Genomic DNA, 20,456 nt, shown 5'->3' with positions numbered 1-20,456 from the left:
TCTTGCCTAAATTATTTGTATTTATAATACAGGAGGTTTTCAGTATCACATAATTTTACACAACTCAAGTGGAAAATTAGATTTTAAAAGTGAATCAAGCTCCCAGTAAGAGGTAATTAAATCTAGAATGTTTACGCCTTTTCTACCTTACAACCATAAATCTTACTCTCCATTCATTCTTTGAGCTGTTTTTCATATACTGTTTTGTAAGACATCGGGTGACGTTTCATTGTTTATAATGCCTGACTTTCCTATGTAATCTTTTTGATATATATATAGATCAAGTCACCTGAGGGAGAGCTGTAACCTAATCTGGTTGATGGTCATTTTCTGTTTAGTTTTTAATTTGGTCCTACTTCTAATAAGTGATTATTGCAGAATTCGAAGATAAGAATGATGTTTGAATCAGTGAATAGAAGACTGCCCTCTCAGTATGGAAAGAACTCTGGAGTGATTTATACTTGATATTTGGAAACATTCTAACATGTTTAAAGGTTTCTGTGAATAGGAAATTAAATTCCAGATTTGACTTTTCTGAAAGAATTAAAATTTCTGTAAATTTAGTTACAAAACTGAAATCACTCTTGCTTTAAACCGTCGAATTTTACTTGAAAAACTGTAACTGCAACATGGTTGTAGGGCACTCTTTGTTTCCTCATTATGTCAAGTCGAAAAGATCTTTTAACTAAGAATTGGCAAGGAAGTCTGGATCCATTTCTGATCTGTTAGTAGGGCATCTTTTTTCAGCTACCTCCATATCAGGCCAAAGAGTAGCTGAGGGAGGATTAGTAATTGGATATTTAGCCCTTCACATGTAGGTCATTAAGCTCAGGCTGGCATAGTGATGTGCCAGAACTTTCAACAGCTGTTCAGTTGCCCCTCAGGGATCTGTTTTATGAATAATTATATATTTTTCAGGGCTAATACCTGATAGCCTTATTAAAACAAAAATTTTAAGTTACTTACATGTTTTCTTTTGACATAGCCCTTTTTATAGTCATAGGATGTGAATTTTAAAATGATTCTAGTATCATCCAAAGCAAGCACTAGCAAAAAATGGACAATTTAACCAAACATACAGAAAGCATATAGAAAATACAGGAAGGCAAAAACCATAATATGAAACAGTATTATTTTCATTAATTTGTAAAACTCATTTATTTATTTGACATACTTATTGAGTCCCATGTTTTTCTGTCTTAGTATTGTTGATACAAAGATAACTAAATCGTGATCTTTGTTCTTGAGGAATCCTTAGTCTAGTGGGAGAGCTGGTGTTAAATATCATACAGTATAATGTACTTGAGATGCCTGTACATGGAAAGGAGCAACTAAATGTTCCTGGAGGTGAGTGACATAGTTTCAGAAACTGAATAATTTGTTCTATCTTAGAAAGTAAATAGAAGTTCTCCAGTTATCAAGATGGAAAAGTATTTTAAATATTGGGAACAGTGAAAACAAAGGCATGTCATAGTTTGGTACATGACTGATAAGCAGTGGGTAGGATGAGAAAGGAGGAGGAAAGACTGACCCTAAGGGTTTTTCTAATTTAGACAACTGTGTTAGCCCCTCAGTCATGTCTGACTCTTTGTGACCCCAGGGACTGCAGCCTGCCAGGATCCTCTGCCCTTGGGATTTTCCAGGAAAGAATACTGGTGGGTTGCCATTTCCTTTTCCAGGGGATCTTCCCAATTCAGGGATTGAACCTGGGTCTCCTGCATTGCGGGCAGATTCTTTACCATCTGAGTTCTAATTTGGACAACTGTAGGAATGTAATTCTGTTAACTGGATCATTTGGCAAATAGTAGAAGAAAATTAGGTTTTTAAAAAATTAGTTTGGTTTTGAATATATGGGTTCTGGGGAGTCTGCAGAACATCTAAGTAGAAACAGATCTAGAAATTATCAGCACATATTTGGTATTTCAAGCCAACATCAGAGGTTGAAATCAGAGATGCTAGATCATAGGTTACAAACCTTTAATGTCTATTATGACTAGAAGGTAAATGGCACAAGCTGCCTAGAAGAAAAGTGCCACAAGCCTGAGAGCATAGTCTCTGTTTAATCAGGGAACAAGTTCCAAGTAGTGGGCCTAATGCCATCAGAGCTCAATTTTTTAAGAGCAGCCAGAGGTCTGGTCTTCTATATGAAATCTGATTTTTAAGTGTTGGTAACTTATTTTGTTTGTTTTTAAGTACTAAGCAAAGCATGTCTTGGACCACATTTAGACAGCAGCCAGTTTGTTAAATTGGACTGTAGATCACAGGTCCCCAACCCTCAGGGCCATGGACCAGTTAGGAACCAGGCTGCACGGCAGGAGGTGAAGGGTGGTAGCAAGCAAAACTTCATGTACGGCGCCCAGTGGCTCACATTATCACCTGAACCAATTCCCCCTCGGTCCCCCTCCCACCACCACCATCCATGGAAAAATGGTCTTCCACAAAACTGGTCTTTGGTGCCAAAGAGGTTAGAGACTGCTGCTATAGATTGTAGAGAAGAGGGCTACAGATAAAATCAGAATGTTAGGACACAAATATGGTAATAAATAAAGTGATGAGCTCCTCCAAGATGCTTGGCCTGAAAACATAGAGCAGTCATCACAAATTATTTTAAGCCTAGTTCTGATGTTTTATACGTATGATAGTACTCTTCAGCAGGTTGGGGTGGTATGGGAATAGAGTTATACTTGTAGGTATATTAATTTGAGGCTAAGCAAAAAAAAAAAAAAGGCCTATTTTAAATGACATGAAAGGTATCTAAAAGGCAGAATCAACCTATCATCTGTAATCATTTCAACTTGCATTTGGATTGCCTTCAAAAATATAGAAAAAGCTTGTAAAAATGTTTTTAAAAATACCGTATCCCCCACCATCCTGAGTAATATGTGAATATTGAAGACTATAGGAAGACGACTGGAGACAGTGTGGTCTGAATCTCCTCATAAAACAGATAGAGCATCTAGGATAGCAAAACGACAGTAATTACAAGAACAAATCATGGCTACAACAAGAAAGAATCCTTTTAAAGTTCAAAATGTGAACAGGTGGGAGCAAACCTCCAACTTAATATCAGAATCTGCGTAAGAGGAAATAGTGGGAAGACAACAGAGTAGCCAAAGGCCATGAGAACCTCTGACTGCCAGCAGGTATTCACTGACAAGCAAGGGAGATCAATATGAAATTAGCAGCAGAACTGACAGACTCTAATTTCAGAGTGAATACAGACGGATGAGCAGGAAGGTCTGAAGGTGCTCATGGGGTGTGGGGGGGTCTATGAATTCTCAAAACTTAATAAACCTGAGCTTCCTTCTTGGAAAAGAGCCCAACACTAAGGGGAAACTTCTGGGAGTAGAATTCCAAATTAGATAAGAGACCATAGAAGCAGAGAGAAAAGGTCCAGATGACAGTGGGAGAAGAGAAGACAGAGCTAAGAAATGACCAGAATATAAAAGTGTCGTTTTATGAAAACATCAGAAAAGGAAGCTCTGGAAGCTAGAAAATCTATCCTACACACACCTGTCTCTTAAAACTATAGAATAGCTTATTTAAAGTAAAAATGTGCCATGAAAAGAATTATAATTGAATTCTATGTAAAGCTGTTATAATAAAAATATGAAACAGCAAAAAAGATGAAAACTGTAACCCAATATTTCAAAACAAGGGAAATTTTTTTAAATGCTAGAAGATAGAACAACATAAACCAGAAAAACTCAGAAATAATGTGATTGGAGAAAAGATTTGAAGAGGAGTAACAGAACTCAGAAAATATGAAATATAAAAAGTACATAACATACTGAAAGTGTGAGCAAATATAAGAGGAAAAGGAAATAGAAGTAAAACTGTTCTCAAGTGACGTGATTGTCTATGAAAAACATCCCCAAAAAACAAAAACTACTCATGGAATTAATAATTGATTATAGCAAGGTCACAAATGACGAGGTTAATTTAGGAAAGTTCCTGTCTACCATCGATGAACAGTTGGAACTTAAAATTCAAGAAAACATTAACACCAAAAACAAAGGTATGCATCTAACAAAATATACAGGATCTATATGAGTGAAACTACAAAACTGATGAAAGAAAGATCTAAATAAATACAAGATTCTGAGTACATGGATTAAAAGACAATATTGTAGGGACAAGCTCAGGTCTTGCTTTCCCATACCATTTTCCAATAAAAGGGACCAGAGCTCCTTGGAGAAAGGGCTGACTCTAGGATTGGGGTAAAAACATACAAGATGAGCCTGGAGCATGTTGTAGGACCAGAAATGAAGGAAATGCTTGAACACACACACACATACAAAGATGGGATATGTCAAAGGAACATAGGAGCCAACTGAATGAACTCCTGATGGCTAAAGCTGGAACAATTGTAGAAATAAATTTAAAAGTCATATTGGATTATAACCCCAAATATAAAATAAATAGTTGTTCTTTTGCTGTTATAAATCATAAATAAATATGGAGGAAGAGATCAATCCCTCATGCAAAGAAACTCCAAATAATTTATATAGATGCTCCATCCTCAAGGAGGAGGAATATAACTCCTTAATCTTTAGGTATGAGCTGCCCATAGCACTTCCTTCCAGAGAGTTCAGTATGGAAGAGAAGGTTTTAAAAAAGTAACTTTATAGTGGAGAAGTCTGACAACATTTGTCAGGTGATCAAGGTCAACATCAACAGTGATAAATCATACCTTTGATATAGTGTGATGAAATGGCACCTCTATGGTCTTCCTCCAAACCTACAAGCCAACTCGTCATAAGAAAAATATTCCATAAAACTAATAAAGGAGCATTTTATAAAACACCTGTCCTGATCCTACAAAACATGTCAAAGCTGTCAATGCCATCAAAAATGGGGAAAATCATGATATGTGGAATCTAAAAAAGGAAGGGGGCAAAGGAACTTACCTATAAAATAGAAAGAAAGTTACAGATATAGAAACCAAACGTATGGTTACTGGGCGGGGGGGGGGGGGGGGGGGGGGGGAGGAGGGGGACAGGGATAAACTGGAGGATTGGGATTTACATACACACTATTATATATAAAATAGGTAACTAACAAGGACCAGCTGTGTAGCACAGGGAACTCAACTCAGTACTCTGTAATGGTCTATTTGGGAAGAGAATCTGAAAAAGAGTGGATATATGTGTAACAGACTCACTTTGCTATGCACTGGAAACTAACACAACATTGTAAATAGTCCCAGAAATTTTTTAACTGAAGAAAATTAGAGAAACTCATAGCTAAGAAACGCCTAAAGGTACATGACAACTAATTTTAATGTAACCTGGATAGAATCTTGGAACAGAAAAAAGCGTTCAGATCAGATCAGATCAGTCGCTCAGTCGTGTCCGACTCTTTGCGACCCCATGAATCGCAGCACACCAGGCCTCCCTGTCCATCACCAACTCCCGGAGTTCACTGAGACACACGTCCATTGAGTCAGTGATGCTATCCAGCCATCTCATCCTCTGTCGTCCCCTTCTCCTCCTGCCCCCAATCCCTCCCAGCATCAGAGTCTTTTCCAATGAGTCAACTCTTCTCATGAGGTGGCCAAAGTACTGGAGTTTCAGCTTTAGCATCATTCCTTCCAAAGAAATCCCAGGGCTGATCTCCTTCAGAATGGACTGGTTGAATCTCCTTGCAGTCCAAGGGACTCTCAAGAGTCTTCTCCAACACCACACTTCAAAAGCATCAATTCTTTGGCGCTCAGCCTTCTTCACAGTCCAACTCTCACATCCATACATGACCACAGCAAAAACCATGGCCTTGACTAGACGAACCTTTAACATTAGATTAAAACTAAGGAAATCTGAATAGAGTATGGGTTTTAGTTACTATGTCAATTATTAATAAATATACCACATTAGTGTAAGATATTAATAATGACAACTGGGTACAGTGTATATGGGAAATCTCTGGAATGTCTTAGTAAAAAAAATGATTCTGATCAAAATTTAAGCTTTGTTTTCTTTACAATAGTTCATTGAAAGAAAGCCATCAGTTTTCTTCCTAAATGCTAGAAATTCAGTTTGTGACCAAAAATAAAGTTAGGCTCCTCTTAGGGTGAATATTATTGACCCACAACGAGTTTTTGGTTGTTGTCAAATACATGTGTGTGGAGGTGTGGGAGGTAAAGGTAGAGTTTGTTTAATAACTCCATTATGCAAAAATGATTATCCTTTTTGCAAGTCTTGGATTCCATATATTTCAAAACTGTATCGTTTATTCTTTTTAAGGAAAAGCATTTTCCTCAGTGCATTTTTTCTTTTATTAAAGAGAATTCTTAAACAATACCTTTAAAAATAGTATATGTATTCTCATATAATTTTTGCTTAGTATAAAAGAGAGCATCACTTTATGAGACTACAGTCCCTAAATTAGGACTGGAATTGACATATACATATTACTATATATAAAATAGTTAGCTAATAAGAACCTACTGTATAGAACAGAGAATTCTACTCAATAATCTGTAAAGGTCTATGGGAGAAAGATCTAAAAAAGGGTCAGTCAGTTCAGTTCAGTCACCCAGTCATGTCCGACTCTTTGCGACCCCATGAATCGCAGCACGCCAGGCCTCCCTGTCCATCACCAACTCCCGGAGTTCACTCAGACTCACCTCCATCGAGTCAGCAATGCCATCCAGCCATCTCATCCTCTATCATCCCCTTCTCCTCCTGCCCCCAATCCCTCCCAGCATCAGAGTCGTTTCCAATGAGTCAACTCTTCGCATCAGGTGGCCAAAGTACTGGAGTTTCAGCTTTAGCATCATTCCTTCCAAAGAAATCCCAGGGCTGATCTCCTTTAGAATGGACTGTTTGGATCTCCTTGCAGTCCAAGGGACTCTCAAGAGTCTTCTCCGACACCACAGTTCAAAAGCATCAATTCTTCGGCACTCAGCTTTCTTCACAGTCCAACTCTCACATCCATACATGACCACTGGAAAAACCATAGCCTTGACTAGATGGATCTTTGTTGGCAAAATAATGTCTCTGCTTTTGAATACGCTATCTAGGTTGGTCATAACTTTCCTTCCAAGGAGTAAGCGTCTTTTAATTTCATGGCTGCAGTCACCATCTGCAGTGATTTTGGAGCCCAGAAAAATAAAGTCTGACACTGTTTCCACTGTTTTCCCATCTATTTCCCATGAAGTGATGGGACCGGATGCCATGATCTTCGTTTTCTGAATGTTGAGCTTTAAGCCAACTTTTTCACTCTCCACTTTCACTTTCATCAAGAGGCTTTTAAGTTCCTCTTCACTTTCTGCCATAAGGGTGGTGTCATCTGCATATCTGAGGTTATTGCTATTTCTCCCAGCAATGTGGATTCCAGCTTGTGCTTCTTCCAGCCCAGCGTTTCTCATGATGTACTCTGCATATAAGTTAAATAAGCAGGGTGACAGTAGATATGTGTATATGTGTAACTGATTAACACAACATTGTAAATCAACTCTGCTCCAATAAAAATTAAAAAACAGACAAATTGAGAAAGTATTAACTGACAAAAGGCAAAGACAAAAACTACAGTCCTCTCAGTATCTGTGTGGGATTGGTTCCAGGATCCCCACAGTCAGCAAACTCTGTAGATGTTCAAGTCCCTTACAGTTGTCCCTCTTGGGTATCCCCTGGTTCCTCATCTGCTGATGCAAAGGGTGGACTGTATTCCTTACCTACCAAAAATATTTTTTGCAGGATTCCTTGAGAATGCTAATTCCCTCATTGAATTGAAAATACTAGTAGAATTTATTATGACCACTTAGGGATAACTTGAAGAGTCCCTTTAAAAAGTTTTTTTCATTAGTGTTGCTTCTTTCTAGGACAAAGTAAAGTCTGTCTTTACTTCCCTCCATAGATAGCTATCATACATTTTGACTTAACTATATCTAGAAGGGTCAGAGAAGGCAATGGCACCCCACTCCAGTACTCTTGCCTGGAAAATCCCATGGACGGAGGAGCCTGGTGGGCTGCAGTCAATGGGATCACTAAGAGTCGGACACGACTGAGCGACTTCACTTTTACTTTTCACTTTCATGCATTGGAGAAGGAAATGGCAACCCACTCCAGTGTTCTTGCCTGGAGAATCCCAGGGATGGGGAAACCTGGTGGGCTGCCGTCTATGGGGTCGCACAGAGTCAGACGCGACTGAAGCGACTTAGCAGCAGCATATCTAGAAGGGTAATACATTTCCTTTCAGCCTTTAGTGGGGTAAAGTTCATTCATCTTCTAATCTAGGAAATGAGTTAACTCCTAGCAACCTCTGATACTTATTAGAAACACAACTGTACTTTGGAATTAGTTAGCCGTTTTTATTTCATAGTCTCTTATTATCACTGCCAAATAGAATAGCAGATATTCCATACTGCCATGTACTTACCAATGGATTTCATTGAAGAGCATTGTTTTAAAATCTATTACTTGATTGTGACCTGACTAGCACAGATCAGTTTTTTCCCGGAGACAATCTGTTCAGCCTGGAACGTCTAACCACAGCAATTTAGCTACCTGTTAGCCTCCACACAAAAGTGTGATGGACTTATTAAAAGACAGTCTGAATTGATAATTCTATGTCATACCTAATAAATCAATTTTCTACCTCCTATCTCTAATATTGTTTAAGTAAAGGAGAAATTGGATTTAGGTTTCAATGTTTGTTTTTCTATGATCCTTAAATCATTTTACTAAATTAATCTGAATGTCATTTTGCTAACGTGAAATAATGGTTGTTCAGCTATACTACAAAACGTTCAGTGCTTGGCATAGTGTATTAACCTAGTAATTGTACCATAGATGGCAAGCTCTTATTTTTGTATCTTGCTGTGCTTCTGCATTGCTTCACATGCTGTGTAAATAGCTGATTTGCACATGATAAGATTTGGAGGTATCTCCCACAGTATTATAAAATGTCACTTTGCTTGGTCAACAGACTAACCAAGGAGAATGCCTCTCCTTTGGTATACAGAATTCACTGGATATGAAAAGGCTTTGGCAATCTTATTTCATCTCTGAAACTATCTTAAGAAGTCTTTCAAATATCTTTGTAAAAAGTTAAGGATGATGGTTTTTATTACCAATAGAAGTAGCCTTATTTGAACATCCTATATTTAAATGACTACTTAATACAGTGACTCATAGGTGCTTTCTAGTGGAAAGCAAGTGCTCAAATGAAACAAATTTTGTTAGGCAATAGTGATATGCTTTTAACTGGTTAGACTCTGGTAAACACCTGACAACGAATAGTACTTTAACCGAATAGACACGTGTCATGCACCACATAGTCGAACCACAAGCATGTAGCTGTAAACCTCAAATGAAAACAAAAGGCTGTTCTCATAAAATTTAAAATAGTCCTTAATCTAAACAAAAAAGTGTGTAACGTTTAAATGGCTATAGTGGCTTCATATCACTATACATGCAATGCAGAAATTGTGGGACTACATTGAAATCTATTCAAATGTAAAGCAATAAAGCACTTTCACGTTATCTCGTATTTATAATACCTACCATTCATAAAAACTTATATTTCTTCAACAGTTATTTTTCTAAGAGGACAACTTATTATTTTCTATTTACCCCAGGACAACTTATTATTTATAACTTTAAAGTGAAAGTAATAACCAAATATTTTATTTTTGTATAGGTACTTTAGCCATGATTTATATATAAAACATGATAGCAAATGAAGTTTTAATCTCAATAGAGGATAAAGACAAACAATTTTCACATTTCAGTTCTTTATAAAAAATATACATATTTCAAAAGGAAGTATGCTTAACTTTGAGATTTTATATTTTAGATTTCATCTTGTGGCCCTATCAAGTTGACTATCTTTACCTGTGTTGTCTAGAAGATTTAAGCTTAAGGTTAGGGTTCTAGAAAAGGGTTTGGAGAGAGATGAGGTTAGATTTAAGAACCCGTTATGCTTAAACCTGGCCATACTGCTGCTGTTTATGCTAGGTCATGTCTGATTCTATGACCCCAGAGACTGTAGCCCATCAGGCTCCTCTGTCCATGAAATTTCCCAGGCAAGAATACTGGAATGGGTTGCCATTTCTTTCTCCAGGGGATCTTTCTGACCCAGGTCTCTGGCTTGGCCAAGAGGTGAATTCTTTACCATTGAGCCAGCAGGGAAGCCCCAAACATGGCCATAAGAATTTTCAATTTTATTTGAAAAATCCCTTTACCAACATATTATTCCTTCCTTTGCCAAAGCATCCCCACATGGTTTCCAAATCACCTCATCTTAGTAGGTTTTATTCATAGCAAGTTTCTCTTGCTGAAGTTTACAAGAGCAGAGCTGGTTTAGTTAGTGTGGTCTTAGCCATTCTAGGGTATTCACTTTAATTCTAGAGAAGTGTCCTAATTAATTTTCTGTTGCAGAAGTAGTAAGGACTGGAATCCCCTTTCTGAATTTCTGCCTAGAACTGGAATCCAGAAAGCACAGGGAACTCCAGCCAGCCAGTCTGAGGATCCAGACAATTGTTTATTGTCATAGCTATAGCTAGAGGTCTACTATCATAAACTCAGTTGCCCGCTAGTGTGTTAATGGTCGACAATGCTGATTCACACGTAAGAAGAATCATCTAGTTTTAAGAAATGAATGTTGAATCTATTCTAACATTATTTTGAAGTGATTGGTGGTGGTACAAGTTAAAATTTTAAAATTCAAATTCTAAAATTTAGAGTGATTTTTTAATAATAGCATACCCATGGTATAAAAAATTTCAGATGACCATACAAGAGAATAAAATTCCATCAAGTTTTCCTGAGTTCGCAAATCCTCACCACCCTCCCACATCAAATGGTAAATGTGAAGACAGGCATTTAATGATATAGGCATGTTGATGATTATGTGCTGAGCAGAAAAGTATCATCCCCAGTTTTCCTAGATTGCCCGTCTGTGCTTCTGAATTTACAGGATGGCAACTGGTTTAGTTTAGCTCTCAAAAGTGAAAATTTTCTTGATTTTTCTTATTGAGTAAAAAAGTAAAAGAATGAGAGACTGAAAACTATAGCCCACCTAAGTTTAATCATTAATAGTGAGCCCTTCTGTGAACTTAGGTCCTGATTTTGGAGTTTGGAATCTGACCTTTCTTCCAAAGATAAACATTGTTGCAGGTTCTGAGAAGGGTCACTCCCTTGCTGCCATTGAAAGAGTCCACTTCTCAGAGACTTCTAGCTGGGAACTGAATGCATTAAAGGGTAGCTGAATCAATATGATTCTTCTCGCTGTGCTTTTTCTCTGCTTCATTTCCTCATATTCAGCTTCTGTTAAAGGTAAGTTTGTGTTGCCTTCTGCTAAACTTTAATTTTAATCGTTCAGGGGGAAAAGTGTGTGTATGTGTAATGAAAGAATTCTTAACTAAGTGATCCTCAAACCCATGTAGCTTTAGAATGCTGGTGAAGGCATGACTGGGTTGGAATGAAAACTAAATTCGAATTCCTACATACATTAAGAAAACAGAGGTTCCTTTTAGTTTCAGTCCTTCAGACTAGCATGCTTCTTGCTTCATTCTCTCATTCATGGTTTATTTTTAAAGGGGAGAAAAAAGATGCCAACTATTGTTATCTGCTGCTGCTGGTCACTCAATGAATGCAGCTCCTTCATTTGAATTGTAAAAGTAGATTTTAAAAAACCAGTTCTTAAATTTCCTTCTAGTTGCCTAGCAATGTGACATCAAAAAGAATTAGACTCAATGAAAAAGGCATTTAACTTACCAAAGGATTATGAATGAAATGGTAAAGCCTGTATTTTATTCTATAATCATTCAAAAAAGATAAGATTATCATAGTTGGTGGATTATAGAAAATAAAACTCCATGACATAGATTTGAGAGATAACATTTATCTTTGGAAAAATAGTGTTGCTCATTATAGTTTCTATTTTAAGATAATATCTATTTAAAAACATACAAATTGCTAACTTTCAGAGCAAACAAACTTTTGAGTAACGATTTCAAAAAGCTGTATGAAATATATTAATATGTAATCTTGTTTTAAATCAGCTAATTTATGCATGCCTTGAATTTCTAAATATTGGGCCTGTAAAATGATCGCTTTTTAGAATCTCTTAAGAGGACTCTCCATCAAAGTCAGTTGCCCTATTATAAAACAGCATGGTAGTGTCCAATTTTAATAACTGTGTACGCTAAGCAACTGATATAAAGCAATTCACTTGTAAGCTTCTAAAATCCTCTTGAGATAACTGTGGCTTTTTTTAATAAGGTAAAGTTTGTCTCAAAATTTTTTGCATGGAAAATTTCCACATGAGGAAAAGAGACAATTTTTGCTATTGGAACAATAAATTTGGGGGGGGACTAAATTATTTCACCTAAGCAAATTACACTTCAGATTCTTTAAAGATTATACATATATTTATATGCATATATATATATATATATATATATATATATATAACTATTTTCTAAAATGTTTGGTAAAGATACGGCCCTTACTTGGATGAAAGAAAATTTTAATGAGAAAAAATAAAGGTTTGTAAATTATATCTGACAGAGAATTGTGAAACAGCTTGTATTTTATCTGTCAAATACTGCTAAATATTCATAATATGACCAATTTATGCACCATGAGATCAAACCTAATACCATGATTATTTTGAGAAAAATGATTGAGCTATTGTGGGCTTCTCTCTTTTCCCTTACCTACATAGAATATTGGATAACTTGATGTTTTCAAATACATGCATTTGTAAAGATTTAAATACACACATATACACATACAGAAATGACATACAGGAAAATATGACTGAGAACATAATAGATAGCTACAGTTTGTTGTAAGTTCAGTGACAAATCCAGAATTTTAGAAACTGAAGCTTATACAATTTAGGCTCCATTTTTGAGAAAAAAGTAATCTACATTTTCACAAAAAATATTTTACTTTTGCAAATATTACTGAAAAAAAGATTGACATGTATGCATAACACTAGGGTCCCCTTCTAAGATCTTGGAAAAGGCCTGGGCAAGTGGGGGCTGCAAAGCTTAAGTGTTATTAGTGTTGTGATACAAGCTGTTTGTGCCAAATATCGTGAATAAAAAATATAGGACTTGGCAACTTTCTCTTACCCAGATGGGTAACTTCTTATATTATGGTGCTTTCTTCACTCAGTTGGGTCCGATTCTTTGCAACCCCATAGACTGTAGCCCACCAAGCACCTCTGTCCATGGGATTTCCCAGGCAAGGATACTGGAGTGGGGTGCCATTACCTTTCCCAGGGGATCTTCCCAACCTAGGAATTGAACTCTAGTCTCTTGTGTCTCCTGCACTGGCAGGTGGATTTTTTACCACTAGTGCCACTTGGGAAGCTGTGTATTACAGTATCATGGTTTAATAATCATAGATTCATTGTCCTTTAAAATGATTGATATTTAATAAGCGAACTAGTTGTGAAGAGTTTACTTTAAAATCAGGCCATTATAAATTTGGGATGTTATGCATCACTTCAAAACTCATCTCAAAGTTAATTATCGATGCAATTATTTAGCAAATCTCCAGATCTGGGTGGATGTTGAGAGCAGATTGGACTGTAAAGAGAATGAAGAAGGAGTTAGTAGAGAGAAGAGATACGCTGACTCAATGTTTGGAAGACTCTTGTTTCCTCTTTTTCTAAATAATATTTTGTAATTGTGGGTCTATTCTCACTACCTTCTTTGGGTTTTCTTCATAATGCTTTTCCTTTCGATAATCCACCCATATGTACACTTTCTACTTAATCTTGTTACCTCTAAACCTGAACTGTTCCTTCACACGAGTCTTTATTTCCTGGCCTGACTATACTTTTCAGTCCATTCACAACAACCATCTTCCATTTTTTCCCTCCCTTATCCTTCATCCTACTCTTTTCTTTCCAGCCTTCTGGGTTTCTGTTGGATTCCTGCTGCTGCTGCTGCTAGGTCGCTTCAGTCATGTCCGACTCTGTGCGACCCCATAGATGGCAGCCCACCAGGCTCCCCCGTCCCTGGGATTCTCCAGGCAAGAACACTGGAGTGGGTTGCCATTTCCTTCTCCAATGCATGAAAGTGAAGAGTGAAAGGGAAGTCGCTCAGTCGTGTCCGACTCTTAGTGACCCCATGGACTGCAGCCCACCATGCTCCTCTGTCCATGGGATTTTCCAGGCAAGAGTACTGGAGTGGGGTGCCATGGCCTTCTCCAAAGTCCCCTTATCTTTCATCCTTATCATTAATGCAGGTCTCTTCAAGCCTCACCTTTACTAGCTTATTTCTATTTTGTCTTTTTGCTTAAGTCAATTAGCTGTTATATTGATCTGAGTTTAATAAAAGAATACTTGAAGATATTTTTTAAAAAGTTTAAAATTAAAAGCTTTTTTCTTTTTGTGGTAGTAAAAATATATCTCTCAAAGGAACACATTGAAAAGGTACAGACTCCTTTGGGGGCTAAAAATTGATTTGCTCATTTAATCTACCATCAAGTCCTGTTGCCCTTCTGCATACTCTACAGAGCAACACCCGAAGACAGAAATTTAGTCAAGATATATAAATGGAACATGCCCCCACTTGCCAGTATTGCTGGATCTCTTAGTAACATAAACAGAGAAATACTTATCAAAGAGGAAAGGACAGCCGGGACAACACTTCAGCACCATCCACTTATTTAAAGGATGTATCTTTAAATCCTTTTTAGGATGTATCTCCTATTGAAAGAGGTAGGAAAAGTTGTAGAACAAAGCCATTCTTTCCTCTACTTTATCACTTCCAAGTCATCGTCAGGAACTGAAATATATTGTCCCTTTTCACATTCTTTGGACCAGTCAAGTAAAAACAAACAAACAAACAAAAAACTCAACATGACAGTTTGGAAGGCTTTGGCATTAAAGAGAAACTTTTCATAGTTATTTTAATCAGAAGCCACTTCAGGTTGTCCGCAAAACTTGAATTTTAGTGTATTCCTACATCAAATTCCGCATTGTATCTGCTACATTGAGTTAAACGTGGAGTCAGCTTTTCTTAACTGCCCTATAGTGCTTACCTATCAGAATTGCTGTAAGGGTAGATAAGGCAACAAGTATTTCCTTTTTGCCCTTTGTGGAGTTTGATAGGTGTCATAAAAAAGAAGGCCTCTTTGACCAAAATATCTTCCTGGTCAGAAAGCCGGTGTTTGAATCTGCTGCAGTATCCCCAGTTTGGGGAGGCTGGAGAGACTCACAGACTTTGTTTCCTTCAAGGTTTTTCCTGCCTTTGTCTGCCTTCCTTATCTCATACCTGAGGTTCTGCCTGACTTGGTGTTTGGACACAGCCTGTTTTCATGTACGCATTTAGGTACCCACTCTGTTACTTCCTTCTGGCTTTTCTGTTAAAATCCTCATCCCCTTTCATTGAAGTTTTGTCAGATCATGTAACTTCACCACCCAAAACTTTGCAATAGTTTTTCATCTCAGTCGAATTCTAAGTCTATGCAAATACCTTCCCCCCTCACCCACCATCTCCCAGCCACTCATGGGTGCCTATTTGACCTCATCTTTTTCAGCTTTGTCTTTTACCCAATCCCAGAGTCTTTGGCCTCTCTGTTGTTCCTCCATTACTCCTCTGGGAACTCTCCTCAGGGTCTTTGAACTTGTTCTCCCTTCTGTGGGGGGATGGAGTGGAGTGTGGGGGTGAGAAATGGGAGGAAGAAGGGGTGGGCAGTGCCCTCTCCACAGATATCCAAGTGACTAGCCTAATGTCCTCGCCCAGAATATTACCTTCTCAATAAAGATTTTCCCCTCAGCATCCCCATTTCCTTTCTTATTTCATTTTTCTTCATTAGCATTTCTAATATTCTTTATAATTTACTTATGTACTTTTCCAATGAGTCAACCCTTCGCATGAGGTGGCCAAAATACTGGAGTTTCAGCTTTAGCATCAGTCCTTCCAATGAATATTCAGGACTGATCTCCTTTAGAATGGACTGGTTGGATCTCCTTGCAGTCCAAGGAACTCTCAAGAGTCTTCTCCAACACCACAGTTCAAAAGCATCAATTCTTCGGCATTCAGCTTTCTTCACAGTCCAACTCTCACATCCGCATGTGACCACTGGAAAACTATAGCCTTGACTAGACGGACCTTTGTTGGCAAAGTAATGTCTCTGCTTTTTAATATGCTATCTAGGTTGGTGGGGGTTTGGGGGCAGGAGGAAAAGGGGACGACAGAGGATGAGATGGCTGGATGGCATCACCAACTCGATGGACATGGGTTTGGGTGAACTCCGGGAATTGGTGATGGACAGGGAGGCCTGGCGTGCTGCAATTCATGGGATCGCAAAGAGTCGGACACGACTGAGCAACTGAACTGAACTGAACTATGTACTTGCTTTTTTATTGCCCTTCCCCCCTCATTTAAATGTAAATGCCGCAAAGATAGACCTGTTGTCTGCTTGTTAACTGGTATAGCCCCAGAACCTAGAAAAGTGCTGACTACCCAGTAGGTGCTCAGTACATCCTTGTTGAATGAATGAATGAATTCCTAGCTCACTCCCCAGGAATGGAATAGGTCAACCTAAAGGTTTATATGTATAGTGTAGGTAAGAACATGGTCTCTGGATCCAGACAGGGTGTTAGAGGCTTCACCACTAATTTCCTGAGTGATCTTGGGTAAATTGTATAATCTCTGTATCTCTTTGATTTCCTCATCTATAAAATCAGGCTAATAACAGTACCTACCCCATTAGATTTTTATGAGGATTAAATAAGTTAATATGTAGGAAAGACTTAGAACAGATAGTAAGGAGATTTTCTTAGTTTTTGACTTTTCAAGTAATTTTACCTCCTTTCTCAGCTGCCTCACTTCTCTCCTACTCATCTCAGCCTCGTTTTCTGTCCCTCTCCCATATGCATATTTTCTGTGGGGGAAAAAGAGACATGGTTGCTTGTTACAGTTAACTAGTCAATTCTGCCCGGTTAGCCCTGACGAAAAATGCCTACTGAAATCTTTTTTTACTCTTTCCTGAGAGCTATGAATAGAAGATTTATCAAAAGACTTTGTATGACCTCAGTTCATCTTTGGGAAAGACTGGATGCTACTCTTTTATGTTTTCTTTGGGTTAAGATATACTGTTTGGAAAGTGTATGAACTCCTCCATATATCTTTTTTTTTTGGTTATGATGCTGACTTGTATTCTATTTGACATTAAACGTTAAGTTGTCCCTTCCAAATTAAAGCCTGTGCTGGATTTTATGTAGGAAAACATCATTTTATTCAGCAACAACTAATTTAAATTTACACATGTGTTGCCTTGAAATGTACTTTAATACTGAAAGTTTGCTAATTTAATTAATAGGATAAATTACCTTGAAGGGATATTTTTTAAATGTTCAAAATATCCAATGTAAGGGACTACCATCTAACTGCTAAAATTTCTTTGGCTTTGACCTGTTGTATTTTAAATATGTTAATTGCAAATTATCAAGCAATCTCTGGCTGAACTTCTACTTGAAATCAAATTTTATTATTTGATTTAAAGAAAGCTGGGCAGGGAGAGGGGAAGAAATAATATACATATAAGTTAAAGCAATACGATGATATTTATTTAAAAATATTCTATAGTTCAACCAAGGCAATATTTAGATAATCAGATTATTATTTAAAGATACAAACTAAGTTTTCTGAAATGGAAGCTTATTTCTTTGTTAGTTGTTGTTTTTGTTGTTGTTCAACCAATAATTTCAGCAGATGAAGAAGTAGAACCATGTTTCACTTAGCAAAGATTTACTCCCCTTAACAAATATAAGCTCCCACTGGGTACCACTGTGCTGGAGAAGGAATGTGTTGATGATAAGATAGCATAGTCCCTGGCCTGCTGGGTGCCTTACAACTAAGACTTGACTTGTATCACTGTCTTTTTTACAGGTCACACAACTGGTCTCTCATTAAATAATGACCGACTATACAAACTCACATACTCCACTGAAGTTTTTCTCGATCGGGGCAAAGGAAACCTCCAAGACAGTGTGGGCTACCGAATTTCATCCAATGTGGATGTCGCTTTACTGTGGAGGAGTCCTGATGGTGATGATAACCAACTGATCCAAATTACGGTGGGTATTTTCTACCAGAGAGATGCAAAGATTAGATGTTAGCAAAGTTTTTGAGACGTGTACCATTCAGTAGCACTTGTTTGTGCTGTTGGTCATATGTTCATTGAATATTATCCATCACTAAAATAAGTAGATATACAGTTTTGAAGTTTTGCTAATCAAAAATTATCTGATCTTTCCAAATTATTGAAGCAGGCAAATGAAGGTGTCTACTGGTAACTGAAGTATTATGTTCAGTTCTATATGTCATATTTTGTTGTTGTCCAGTAGCTCAGTTGTGTCTGACTGTGATCCCATGGACTGCAGCATGCCAGGCTGTTAATATGTCATGTTAATAGGTACAATAAACTAGAATCCATTTGAAATGTTCTGCATGTAAGGAGTGTAGAATCAATGTCATATGAAAAGCAATTGAGACCACTCTAAGTGAAGGAGGAGACAAATTGTGACCTTCTAGCTTTCCTGTGTTCCTTGATCTGACAGGTGGAATCACCAATGAGGGAGTAACTTATTCTGCTTTCTTCCTGATGACAGAACCAGGTGCTTCCCTGAATGGCAGTGTTTAGTCAGTTATGATGCTTTAGATTTATGTGTTGACAAAGAAGGTCAAATTAGATGGCCTTTGGGGCCTCTTCCAAATTTAATATATGATTCCACATTTGCTTTCAAGGACCTAAAAGCAATAGATTTCTTTAGTAAAGTCAGTTCTCCTTCTACATGTCAGTGTGAAACAGGTACCAGGACCAAGATTTTCCTCATTGTAACTGGTAAGTAGTTGGTAATATACTTTATAATGAGGTATCATTGCAATACATTTATCAAGTGATCTTTGCTTCTTTGGTTGTCTCTAATAGCTGTGTGTGTTTTCCAAGTTGGATCAAAACTTTATCATCCACCTCCCCATTTCTCAGTAGAACAGTATTCTGCAGAAAACATTCTGTAGCTCTGTGTTCAGTAATCAGATTGTTAATGCTTAATTTTGTATGTATAGATGAGGTACAATGGGGCAGGATACCTTTCAAACAAAAGTTACAGAAAGTGAAGAGAGTAGGCAGATAGCAACAGTTCAAAACAAATGAAGAGAGTGAAAACAACATTAAAGAGCCATATTCCAGCCACAGTTACTATAAACCTGAAGTCGCAGGTTCCTTTAATGTCAGTATTTTTACCTAATTCAAAAATCTAAGTTTTGAATACCTTCTCCTTTCTTTTAAAGATGATGGCTAGGTACTGTGAATCATGTGTTGAATAACAGAAGAAATTATGGCCAACCCTGTTTATTGCTTTACCATTTTATTTTCTAGGAAACTCTGATGGAAACAGGTATAGGAAGTTTTTCTAATAGGTTTCTTTCCGTGATTCCAGATGAAAGATGTAAACCTTGAAAATGTGAATCAACAGAGAGGAGAGAAGAGCATTTTCAAAGGAAAAAAGTCATCTCAAATCATAAGAAAGGAAAACTTGGAAGCAATGCAAAGACCTGTGCTCCTTCATCTAATTCATGGAAAGGTAAACGAGATTTTTGGAGTTCCACATGTTTTTTTCCCCCCAACTTCATATTTTTCTTCCTTAGGTAGATATTAATATTATTTTAGGTGATCATGGTGTCACTACTTTTGTGAAAATGGAGTTTTTTAAAAATAACTAATAAATGGAAGTCACAAATTAAATGTTTCAGAAGTAAGTCAAGGCATTGGATTCACTTATATTACCTAGCCATTTATATTCCCTATTTTTATGAGAAATCTTTATAGTAGAATCAAGTATTTGTTTATTGATGAGAGACAGTATTAAAAGGTACATTCCTTATTAAATTAGAAAGGATTAAAAAGCTACTGTAACACAATAGGTCATCATAGATGAATGGATAAATTCAGGAAAGTAGGCAAATTATAAGAATGAAATGATCTAAATTAGATAAGTGATATGCATTTGTCATAAGAGTATCAATAACTGGCTCAAGTACAAAATTGAAGCTTTTGAAGGGACATGGCATTTCTAAGATAGAGTTGATTAAAAAAACACATTTAGAGATTATTTTAAAGTTATGACTTTGAAGAGCATTTTATATACTAAAGTAATGAATGAGCACTATATGTTGGAAATTTGCTCTGAAAATTCTGTAAATGTGATTACTTACAATTTGAGTCTCATCTCTTAAAATTATCTTAGTATTTTTGGAATTGAAACACAATTGTGATCTGTGAATTTTCAGGCATTAAATATGGGTTTATGAAGAGTATAGATATTATATTGACATGTTAAAACATACTATATTAGTAAAGATGAAAGCTTACTTTCAGGAATTAATGTAGAAAAACAGAAAGGGACCATTAAAACTTAAAATCTCTAAAATTTCTCTAGATCAAAAATTTCCAGATTCAAACTAAAAATGAAAACAAGTA

General features: G+C 36.9%; 1 protein-coding gene across 1 annotated transcript in view; it reads left to right on the top strand.

Annotated features, from left to right (window-relative positions):
• Positions 1-11,126: 11,126 nt before the first annotated feature.
• MTTP (microsomal triglyceride transfer protein) overlaps positions 11,127-20,456 on the top strand; it is a 56,746-nt gene continuing 47,416 nt past the window's right edge. The window contains exons 1-3 of the mRNA XM_027543992.1: positions 11,127-11,279; positions 17,864-18,051; positions 19,417-19,560. Coding sequence (XP_027399793.1) covers positions 11,219-11,279; positions 17,864-18,051; positions 19,417-19,560 — 393 coding nt within the window. The 5' untranslated portion in view covers positions 11,127-11,218. The remainder of the gene's footprint in view (positions 11,280-17,863; positions 18,052-19,416; positions 19,561-20,456) is intronic.

Source organism: Bos indicus x Bos taurus, chromosome 6 (genome assembly GCF_003369695.1).
Source record: "Bos indicus x Bos taurus breed Angus x Brahman F1 hybrid chromosome 6, Bos_hybrid_MaternalHap_v2.0, whole genome shotgun sequence".
NCBI classification, from domain to species: domain Eukaryota; kingdom Metazoa; phylum Chordata; class Mammalia; order Artiodactyla; family Bovidae; genus Bos; species Bos indicus x Bos taurus.
This window is presented reverse-complemented; position numbering and strand designations above follow the sequence as displayed.